The sequence below is a fragment of the Panthera leo genome, chromosome C1 (assembly GCF_018350215.1).
Source record: "Panthera leo isolate Ple1 chromosome C1, P.leo_Ple1_pat1.1, whole genome shotgun sequence".
Taxonomy (NCBI): Eukaryota; Metazoa; Chordata; class Mammalia; order Carnivora; family Felidae; genus Panthera; species Panthera leo.
The window spans coordinates 61,981,128-61,993,256 of NC_056686.1; the positions used below are offsets into that span (position 1 = coordinate 61,981,128).

At 39.4% G+C, this 12,129-nt stretch overlaps 1 protein-coding gene across 4 annotated transcripts in view; it reads right to left on the reverse strand.

Moving 5' to 3' along the window:
• The window catches only part of CRYZ (crystallin zeta), a 35,998-nt gene that overhangs the window by 21,164 nt on the left and 2,705 nt on the right, over positions 1 to 12,129 (reverse strand). For all 4 annotated transcript variants that reach the window (XM_042952351.1, XM_042952352.1, XM_042952353.1 and 1 more), the window contains exons 2-4: positions 9,276 to 9,392; positions 7,675 to 7,827; positions 3,704 to 3,867 (exon numbers count right to left, since the gene is read on the reverse strand). In XM_042952351.1, the coding sequence (XP_042808285.1) occupies positions 3,704 to 3,867; positions 7,675 to 7,827; positions 9,276 to 9,386 (428 nt within the window). In that variant the 5' untranslated portion in view covers positions 9,387 to 9,392. The remainder of the gene's footprint in view (positions 1 to 3,703; positions 3,868 to 7,674; positions 7,828 to 9,275; positions 9,393 to 12,129) is intronic.

A 12,129-nucleotide genomic window follows, 5' to 3' on the forward strand; every position in this document is an offset into this window, starting at 1 on the left:
AAAGACTGGCTTCTGGAGCAAGAAGGGATTCTGCCCATAGATTGACTTTGAATTTGAACTGCAACTCTTTGCTGGGTCTCCAGCTTGCCAGTTTACCCTCTCAGACTTTAAACTCACCAAGCCTCCACAGAGCAATCTCCCTGCCTCAATCTCTCTCTAATATATATATATATATATACATATGTGTATGTATATACATATGTAAGTACGCACAAATTCTGTTTTTCTGCTCCTCTGGAGGACCCTGACAAACACAGTCATCTCCCCCTGGGGGTCACGGCAGGGGCTGGAGCCTTGGCCTGGCCTTCCATGATGCTGTCCCTTATTCCCTCCCAGTCACTGAAGACTAGTACATGGCACACAGACTTTCTCTCCCACCCAAAACCAACCCTAATCTAAAAAGTTTCAACATTCCCTGGGAAGAAAACCTTGAATCACAATCCCTGAATTTTCCTCCCCTTTGGCCACTCTCTCCCAAGGTTGAACCTGGTAACTGCCCTCAACCATTCCACTTGAGAAATAGCAGACCCTAATAACCAATGCTATGACAGCAACCTCCTCTCCTAATTCTGTAAGCCCATATTCTCTCAAAAATTTACTTTCCACTTCCCAGAGACTGGCATCTCTCAATTATTCAGTTTCTGCCCACTTGTGCTCCTGGCCTCGCTTCCTTTGCTGGACAGCTGGACCCTGAGGTAGGTTACCCCAACTCCTCCCTCTCTTCCTCTCCAGTGCTCTCATTTCCTTTGCACTGTTCCATTTTGCCACTAGTACTCCAGGCCTAGATGAATGTTAAAATCTAACTTCTTTGATAATCTATCCAAATGGCTTAGTACTATTAAAAAAAAAAAACAAAAAAAAAAAACCTCACATGACCATGCATTTTGGTGCCACTTCAGTTCTGATTCTCAAAAGATCACTTTGCATATTTAATTATGAAAAGTGAGGCAATCACATATGAGTTCCTTCAACACTCCACCTCCCTACCCACAAACTTTTCCGTAATTATGCCATTTTCACATCTTATAGGTTTAGCAGATGAGCTGTCCTTCGGATAGCTGAAGCCAATCTCCCTACATATGTCCTAAGTCCTTTCCATCTTGCCTTCTGCAGGATCTGGTTCCATCTGCCACTCCACCCTCTCTTCCAAACCTTCCATCGCCCCCTCTCTGCTAGATCTTTTCTCAGCTATAAACATGTTCAACTCTCGCCCAACCTTTAGAAAATCCTGTTGTCCCCACACTGTCCTCGAGTATTCTTCTGCTCCCTCCTCCCTCCCTACCTCCATTCAAGGAACCAGTTTCCGCTTCCTTCTCTAGCCCACTCACTCAAGCTTCTGTCCCACCACTACTGAAAATGACCTGATTCAAGTCACCAATCACCTCCTCACTGCGAAGCCTGTTCTTTTTATTCCCCAAACACCTCGCTGCTACATTTGATGGCTAGCTTCCCTCCTTAGTAACAACATCAACTACTGTCCCTAACACTGCCAACACTGATGGGAGTACTTGCTCTGCGCCAGACTCTGTGCTGATCTTTACCAGTGTTACCTCATTTAGTTCTCACCACACCCCTAGGAGGTAGGTGCTATTACTATCCACGTATTTCAAATCAGTAAACTACAGCTCAGGCAAGGAAGTAACTGGACCACGGTCATAGGGCTGGTCGTAGGACAAAACAGTATTGGCCTTGGCATACACTCCCTTTGGTCTCTTAGGACTCTGTCCCTACCTCTGACTATACTCCTACATGCTGATATTCTCAAAGGTTCTATTCTCACTCCCCTGCACTTCACTCCCTGAAGGCTTTCAGTCACTTTCATCTCATCAGCTCCCACACACAGGCTGACAGTCCCTCGGTTACATGTTTAGCCTTCAGGCTTTCATCTAACAGGTTGCTGGTCTTCTCCATTATGATGCCTATCTTGGTTTCAACTCCAAAACTGGACTCAGCTTCCATCTGACACTTTTTCCTCCTTTTCTTTAAACATTATCCAAGCTAAAGAGCTGGAAGTATCCGTAAGCTCCTCTTCTCTCTCATTGTCCACATGCAAACACTCAACCAAATAAACCTGATTTTACCCTCCAATAGTTATCCTTTCCTCTCCACCTTTTCTACTCTGGCCCGTAAGTATTATGCCTAAGAGATATTCACATAATACCCCCCTATCTCTTTCTCCATTCCTGTCACCAAATCCTGTCACCTTTCACATAGCTGACAGGTGATCTTAATAAAATACTCATATGACAGTATCTCTCCTGAATGAAACATTTCACGATCCCCAATCCCTTACAGAACCAATATGCGAGCTCTATCATCTTGTTTTTCATAATATGAAATCTATTCCATGTGATAGCTAACATTTATTGAGAAATGACTATATTCTAGCCTAATTCTATGCCACTCTTTGCCTTGATATCTTCTATTCAACAAAAGCAAATTGCTATAGCTCTCCTTAAATATCAAGATTTTCCCAATGCTAGGCTATTCCTATGGTCTAGAATTCCCTCCCTGCTCCGAACTATCCTTCCCCAGGATAACCCCTTCTGATTTTTTTCAAATACATAGGGAATTTGATGAAAATACAGATTCTCAGAGGGATGCCTGGCTGGCTCAGTCAGTGGAGCATGTGACTCTTGATCTCGGGGTTGTGAGTTCAAGCCCCACACTGAGTGTAGAAATTACTTAAAAATAAAATCTGTGTGTGTGTGTGTGTGTGTGTGTGTGTGTGTGTGTGTGTGTGTTAAGGACAGCTAGGTAGCTCAGTCGGTTCAGCATCCGACTCTTGATTTCGGCTCAGGTCATGATCTCATGGTTCGGGAGTTCGAGGCCCACATTGGGCTCCATGCTGACAGTGCAGAGCCTGCTTGGAATTCTCTCTCTCTCCCTTGCCCTCTGCCCCTCCCCTGCTCACACACACACTCTCTCTCTCTCTCTCAAAATAAATAAATAAACATTTGCAAAAATTAAAATATATACAGGGAGATTCTTAGATCCCAACCATGGAAGCTGACCAGTGGGTCTAGGGTACTATACTTTTAAATTGCAGCAATTAGTTTCTAGGGCTAGATAACAAAGATTTTTGAACCAGGACTTTAAAATAATCCAAGCCTTATGTCTTGGCAGGAAGCCCTATCTCATCACCACTGTTACATCCCTTGTGATCCCACAAATCCCTATGCACATCTACACCACTGTACTTCCTCCATATTATACATCAATAATATTACTCTTTTTTTTTTTTTTTTTTTTTAATTTTTTTTTTTAACGTTTATTTATTTTTGAGACAGAGAGAGACAGAGCATGAACGGGGTAGGGTCAGAGAGAGAGGGAGACACAGAATCGGAAGCAGGCTCCAGGCTCTGGGCCATCATCAGCCCAGAGCCCGACGCGGGACTCGAACTCACGGACCGTGAGATCGTGACCTGAGCTGAAGTCGGACGCTCAACCGACTGAGCCACCCAGGCGCCCAATAATATTACTCTTATGTCTATCTCTCTTACTAGACTGTCAGATGCATCTTAAAGATAAAGACAGTGTTCTGCTCTTCTTTATATCCCCAGTGATTAGAATAATTTCCCAAATTAGTATAGTTTCCACTCCATAAATACTTAATGGTAACCAAATATGAGAGACGGATACATGGACGCATGGCAGGAAGGAAGGCAATACTGGCAGTATAAGCGACAGTGTATGTTATTACCTGTGGAGCAGAGCTCGATAAGCAGTAAAATATGGGATACCGATGGCAGCTCCTTGTTTAAAGTCCAGTTTTTCTGGCAGTGGGTAAACAGTGTGATCTGCTGCAAGAGCATACTCGGCATAGCCCCCAGAGATGGTGCTGGTAGTGAAAACTCTGTCACCTTTCTGGGGAAAGCAAGAGATTAATAAATGCACCAGGGGTTAAAAATTATGTCAAAATGGGTATAATCCTTCATAATGTAACCATTATAACAACAAATAAGTATTTATGTATTGCTTTCTACATCTTAGGGTCTTGTAAAAATAGCTTCAGAATGCTGAACGTTAAAAAAAATTTTTTTTTTTTTTTTTTTAGAGAGAGAAAAAGCATGAGCTGGGGAGAGGGGTAGAGGGAGGCAGGGAGGGAGAGAATCCCAAGCGGGCTCCGTGCTCAGCACAGAGCCCAATGTGGGGCTTGAACCCACAATCCTGGGATCTTGACCTGAGCCAAATCAAGAGTCGGATGCTCAACCTACTGAGCCACCCAGGTACCCCTGAACATTTTTGAAGGTTTTATTCGCAGAAACAAAGAAGAAGAAAAATTAAAGGAAATAGAAAAAATAAGAGGAAAGAGAACCTCCAGAATGGTATAACATGAAGACAACTAATCTTCATTGAGATCTTACTGTGCAAGACACTGTATTAGGTGCTTAATGAGTACTGTCTAATTTGATCTTCTCAAGAGCCTATGAGGTAAGTACTTTTCTTATCACCACTTTAGATTAATTCCACTATACAAATGAGGAAACGGAGGGACAAAGAAGTTCAATAATTTGCTCAGATTAAGCAGTTAGTAAATGGCAGTTAATAAAACCATTTTTTTCCCTCTGGTATACTAGGGAGAAAATAAAACATAAGATTTCCTCCACACACTAAATACCTGTTCTAAATCCTTTCTACATGTTCCCCCTCATTTTTCATGCATACACCAAGCGCAAGAAACTATCTGTGGATCCTGATAGTAAAATGAGCCGAAACAGGCTTCTTCCCTTGTTACAGCACCAGAAACACAGTAGACTTTCAGTAAACTCTGCTGGGTCCTTGCTATTGAACAGTGGATGCATAGTTGAGGGTCAGGTATGGCACTATGCAAGCATTCAAGCCTGTCCAACATGACCTGCATGCTAGGGAAATTAGGCTATCACTGTAAACACCTGCCCTAACTCTTCTTTCTTGGAAAAAAAAAAAAAAATGTAAATATTCCTTGGAAGAAGCACAACTTTAAGGCAATAACTCTCAGTATACTTAAATTTGTACTATAAGAGATCTGAAAAAGTAACAGCACTATGCAGTGCGATAGAAACAAAAAAGCCTCACAAGGCATCCAGGAGTCAAAGACAAGCCTCACTACTTAACAGTGTCACTTGCAAATGGTCAAATATGACTGTACTAAGATCAGTACCATTTTTTTACAGCTTAAAAAGAGGTTGTATTCCTTCTAATATAATTCAAATATTTTCTAGGAGTTCACTATGAAAGCAGTACTTTTTGAGTTCTGTGATGGATATTAATAACAAAACACCCTCCTCCACTAAAAGCATCTTAAACTCTAGGATGACAGAAAAGAAAAGGGTAAGAGTAACTACAATGCAAGACAAAGATGATGCGCCATCAAAGACGGGTAGCAGGAAAAGAAGGAAATTATTTCTAAGTAGAAGGAGTAAAAAACAGCTTCATTGGGAAGCTAATATTTAAGGTAAGTCTTGAAGAATAGGACAAGATTTTAAAAACTAAAGCTGAGAAGAGTCATTATGAGTGAGGGAAACAAAGTAAGTAAAGGAACAGTGGCAGGAGGAAGTGTTGAGAAATCGCTGGCATTTGTGCCCAATGAGTAAGTAGTCTAACATACAGAATCTAATAGTTTCAGGGATAAAATGAAAGGGAATTAAAGCTGGAGGGTAAAATCTCTTCCACCTATGCTTATAAGTTTCAGTTTAATTCTGCCAAGCGGCAGAACCAATATGAAAAAAGATAGAGAAGAGCGAGCATGGGGTATGCAGGGAAGAGCAGCTTTACTAAAAAATAAACTACCAGGTGAGAAGGAATAGAGATAAGAATGGAAGGATAGTAGAAAGGAGCATGAAATATCTTCTCTAACAACATAAGCAGTCTCAGCAATACTCTGAAATCTGCAAGGAACTAATGTTAAGAATTAACTGTAAAACAATCAATTACATTTTAGAAAACACCCTTTATATAGCAAGAATTGACTGGAGGAGGAGGGAGGGCAGGTGTTAAATACCCATTACAGATATCCAGGTAAGGGACTAGGTAGAATAACCTGAACTATAGGCAGTGGGAATGGAAAGAGAGAAAACAGTTCTAGTAAGGGAGAGCTGAGTGGGGGGAGTGAAGAGATATGCCTCAAAGCACAGAAGTCACCAAGACAGTCATACAAGAGAGGAGCAGATCTAACGTGACAAAAGATAAGCTCAGTTTTAGACATACTGAGTAAGAGGTTACCAAGGGTTGACTATGTGGGTCTCATACTCTCCAACACAACTTCCTGTGATGATGTAAATGTTCTATATCAGCACTGTCCAGTAGGGTAGCCACTAGAAACAGGGGGCTATTCAGCATTTGAAATGTTGCTATTGTGACTGAGGAATTGACTTTTTTATTTTAATTTTTAATAAGAATTTTAAATAGCCACATGTGGCTACCTTATTAGACAGCACAGGTCCACAGCTTCATAGACAATTCTTAGCTACAGATATCATATGTGATAATGGACACCATGGGGGTGCATGAGATCTTTGTGAAGAAGGTACAGGATACAAAAAGCAGAGGTCTAAGTAAGGGGCCAAGAGCACTGGGCAGCACTAAGATTTGAGGATTATCCAGAGAAAAACAAGCTTGAAAAACAATGTCCAGGAGGAAGTGGGGAAGAGGACAGGAGAAAATGATGTCATAGAAGCTGAAGAAAAAAAAAAATTAAGAAAAAGTAAGTGGCTGAGAGTGTCAAATGTCACTGAGAAGTCAAGAGAGATAATGACATAAAAGGCCCCATTAACTCCAGCAATAGAGAGGCCATTAGTGACATTAGCAGGAATCGTTTCAGTGGAGTGATGGGGGCAGAAGCCAGACTGCCATAGGCCGAGGAGTACAAAGCTGTAGGAATCTGACGGTCTTCCTGTGCAGAGGTCACGTTAATCTTCTCTGTCTCAGTCCAATTTTGGTAAATGTGCTGCCAAAGTTGAGCAGGTCAGGGAATTATGAGAAAAGGTGCTGGGACATGAATATACTATCTGTGTTTTATATTTCTTTTGGCATATAAATAACGAAAGCCCTGATCATAACATTTTCATTGACTCAGTCACCTTGATCTGAGTCAGAGCTCTAAAAATGTATAGTTGACCTTGCATTTTTTTTTTCATCTTTTACTCATTATTCAAAAGAATTAGCCTTCCCTTTATCCTATGAAACTGAATTTATAAAAGGAATGAAACATCATCTAGGCTTGTTTTTATCGAGAGTTAGGAAATAGTATAATTTCCTTGCTTATTTTCTTTCTTACATGTTTCTGCTACATCAAAAGGATCAGCTGAATTCTATGAGGGGAAGTGAAGATACAGAATTACCCAGCACTTGTCCCCAAAAATGCAAACAAGGAAGACACCTAGACAAGAGGTAATCTCTTTTTTGAATAGAGGAGTCCCCCAAGTGGCAGAAATTGTGTAATGGGGACTTTTATTTATTTTTTAAGTTTTTATTTAAATTCCAGTATAGTTACCATACAGTGCAATATTAGTTTCAGGTGTACAATATAGTGACTCAACACTTCTGTACGTCACCTGGTGCTCATCACAACAAGTAAACTCCTAATCTGTAATGGGCCTTTTAAAGATTTATATACAGACACATTTGAAAGCTATGTCAGAATATTTTAAGAAAAATATTTCGCCAAAATAGAAATAATTTAAAATGTAATACCTTGAAAGTAGATGCATTATCTCCAACAGCTTCTATTACCCCAGCTACATCTGAACCAGGTGTATAGGGTAAGAGTGGTTTTATCTTGTGAGTACCAGAACGAATATATGTCTCCACTGGGTTTACACCACATGCATGGACCTTGATTAGAACCTGCAATGCCAATGTATTTTAGTTAAAACAAAACACTAGGCATTCATTCAGCATTATGCTAGGACTATACAGATTATGGGAGCTATAAAAATGGAGGGGGAAACCTCGCCTTCAACAAGTTCACATTACAGTTTTGCAAACCAACATATAAATAAAAAGATAAGACAGAATGGTTTATGTGCGCAAAACATTTTGGGAAAATAGTAGTGGAAATATTTAAGAAGTCATGTGGCACAAACCTCTATGTGCCCATCAAACCTATCTCCTCCTCCTCCTGGGTATGTGGGAAGAATATTATTTCTTGGCGCCTTTAGTTATGAGCAGCCAAATGATTGAGTTTGGGCACAAAATGATAACTACTCTCAGGGCTGGCCCATAAAGACCTTCTGGGCAATCCTCACTGTGCCTTCACCCCTTCATTAGAAGGGACCTCAGAAGACAGGCATTGAGGGTGACAGAGCCACAATGGAGGAAGGAATGATGGAGGAAGCCTGGGTCCCTAAATCATTCTTCAAGAGTCACCCGCAAACGTTTCAGAATTCTGCAATGCAGTGAATGAGAAACAATTTTCTATTGTTGAACCATTGAGATTTTGAGGTTACATCTACCACAGAAGCTAATTTTACCTTAATTAATATCTAACGATTACTTCTGGTGCAAGAGTAAGAGAAGGCCTTCCAAGGAAAGCGGTATTTGAGCTAGGCCTTAAAAGAAGAGTAGACATTCTTTCAGAATGGGAGAAAAAGGACAATTCAGGTAAAAGGAATAGTATGTGCAAAGACAGAAGGAATGAAAGGGCCTCCTGGGGAGACCAGACAATCCTCTGGGGAGACCAGACAATGCTGCTTGTTATAGCACAGTCTACTGAGAAGGAGCAATAAGAAATGAAACTCTAAAGCTAGGATGTGGCCAAACTGTAAAAACTCATAAGGTTCAAGTTTCGTTAAGGAAATGACACTTAAGAGTTACGGAAGGTGCAGTAATAAAAATACATAATTTTTAATGAGAAAGTATATCGTTAAAGTCACAGGAAATGAATAAACTCTTCATTTAAATTCCCTTAAATCATATATGGAAAAGCATGTATGCAGAAGAAAATTATTTTCCTACTGTGCACAAAAAAGAAATCATGGAAGTTTGTAATAGAATAACTTGTTCAACAATACTTATGATTTTATCCAGAAAAAATCAATTACTGCCCTGCATAGATGATTCCCAACTTTAACAATTTTCTTGTAACAGGGTATTTTTCCTTTTCATAGATCTACTTCACTAACTGTTATAATTACGTTCTCTTTGTCAGACCTCATATATATCATCAGTATAAACTCTGTCCTAATTCAATGTCTTTTACAAATTATTGTGAGTCTGCTTCTTTTGGACATAAACCTGATGTGCTGGAGACTCATCAGTGTAATTATTGCCTGTTTTTATGTCATTATATCTACCTGGTGGTCTTTTGGAGTTGGTACTGCCACATCTGACTGGAGTTTCAGCACTTCTGGTCCACCAAATTCAAAAACTCTAATTGCTCTCATCAATTTCAGTCCAGTTGCCATGGTGACCTAGATACCAAGAAAAAAAAATTATGTATTGTCATATGCATCTAAGCTACCATTATGTTTTTTTTCCCCTGGAGGGGGTAGATCAAACAATTTTTCAAACAACAATTTAAATCTTGAGCTTACACAGATCTCATTTCATGTTTAAGAACCTTTCATCTTACAAATCCTTCAGCTACAAAGCAAAATACTTCATACTACTTCCTGTAGGGATTCAGTGCCTTCAACAGGGGAATCAAACATGCAAATAAAAACATCTGGCTAGACATAGAATGATATAATATCTTAGGTTTCTTTTTGTGTAAGCTTGTGCTGCAACATCTTAGAAATTTTAGGAGCTGATGTTAAGTTTTATTAACATTAGAAAAATAGACCTTCCATTAGATTACAAAATATTTCAAACATACAGAAAAATATGAAGAGTATTTATAATAAACACATTTACCTCCCACTCTGCTTTACCAAATCTTAATATTTTAAAAGCCCAGAACATTATAGACATAACTGAAGCCTCTGAACCCATCCCCAAACCCATTTATAGCCCACCCTTTTAAGAGGTGATTATTACCATAAACTCGGTGCCCCCCATTGCTAAGTATGATGTCATACCACTACTACACATATATTCATTAGTCAAAAATATGTGCTATTGTGTTGCATGTTCTCAAACTTTATTTAGATTGGATCACACTGTACTTAATTCTGCAACTTGCTTTTTCCACTCAACATTAAGTTTTTGAGATTTATCAATGGTGAAACACTTGGCTTTGTGAAGTTCATTTACTCTCACAAAGGAGGAAAACATTAAAAACTAAAAATACTTCTTTGTATGTAATCTTTTATAAATTATAAGGGTCATTTGCAGTTAACCTTTCTGTCCTACCACTGTTGTTATTTTTGTCTACCACTGTTATTATGAAATGAAAACTCAGAGCTAAAATAAACTCTAAAAAAAGGTAAAGGACACTTGAATATAAAAATAGGTAATGGGGCACCTGGGTGGCTCAATCAGTTAAGTGTCTGACTTTGGCTCAGGTCATGATCTCACGGTTTGTGAGTTCAAGCCCTGCGTCGGGCTCTGTGCTGACAGCTCACAGCCTGGAGACTGCTTCGAATTCTGTGTCTCCTTCTCTCTCTGCCCCTCCCCTGCTCATGCTCTGTCTTTCTCTGTCTCTCAAAAATAAATAAATGTTAAAAAAAATTAAAAATAAATAAAAATAGGCAATTATGGAAATTTTCCATACCTACAGAGATGTAATGAAAGGCTTTTGACTGTATCTCCATAACTTTGCTTGTGTGTTATCACAATTTCTTGAAATTAACCACATCAAATATTTAGTTAGATTCTGCCACCACCTAGAACATTGTTGCTAACTTTTGGAATAATTATATTCATCAACCATGAATAGCTGAAAGATCAAAAACAGTTGCAGAGGAGCACCTGGGTGGCTCAGTCCATTGAGCGTCCGACTTAGGCTCAGGTTATGATCTCGCGGTTTGTTGAGTTCAAGCGCCGAATCAGGCTCTGTGCAGACAGCTCAGAGCCTAGAGTCTGCTTTGGATTCTGTGTCTCCCTCTCTCTGCCCCTTAACTGCTCACACTCTCAAAAATAAATAAACATTAAAAAAATTAAAAACAAACAAAAAAAACAGTTGCAGAAACTAGGACTTGAAAGAATTTAGACTTTTACCATATTGAAGCTCAACACAGGGCTACTTAGAGTACATGCTAATGATAAAATGTCACTGCATGTACAGGAGGTAATCAAGAGCATTCGGATAGTGTTATTAATGGAAAGTTCTTGATCTAATTAATCAAAAGTTGTATCATTTTAAAACCCTTGAAGTGATGCAATATAGTACCTAGCACAGAGGAGTAAGTAAATATTCCATTGCTAGAAGGCTGTTTAGCAATGACACATCCTGAAGGGAAGACCTCAAACACAAGGAGGCAGAAGCAGACAACACAAGCCTAAGGTCACTGTAGAGCAGTGAGGCAGTCCTGAGGGTGACACCTGTGTGGAGTGAGGACTAGGAAAAGGCAGTTCACTCCGTAACTACCAGCAGTCTCACGACTATATTTCTATTTGGGTCTTCACTCAGGCTGGGTATTTGTTAGACAAGAAAGTGAAAATGTAAAGACCAGGAAACAGAAACAACAGGAACAAACGAAGGTTGCTCTGATCAGAGTTTTCCATTCTGGAAATAAGAACACAACTTTCTTTTTTTTTCCTTTTTGTCTTCAGCATAGTGTTATAGAAAGAGTATGGGCTTTGGAATCTGACAGCTTTCAGTATGAATTCCATCTCTTATCATTTACTAGCCATATGGCCTTGGGCAAGGCAGTCAACTTTTTTGAGCTTCTTCATCTGAAAACTGGCTAACCACTCAGGGTCACTGTGCTAGGGACACAGCAAGCATCAGGCACTGAATCTGGCAAAAATGTTTACTCTTACATATAATAGATATCATTATTCCTTTCCTATCTATTTTCTCCTTTCCAATTTCTTACTGATTAAAATACTCTTGATTCTATAATTCCATAATCACTTTTGATTATAAATATTTGTAAGACTCAGATTATAAAAACAAGACCTTGGCCTCAAAGAATTCAGTCTAGAGAATCCTTGACACATTAATATCAAACGTTGTTATTCATTCAACACATATTTTGTGAACATTAACTGTAAGCGAGGCACTGTGCTAACCTCAGAGAACAAAAAGGGCAAAGAGAAAATGTC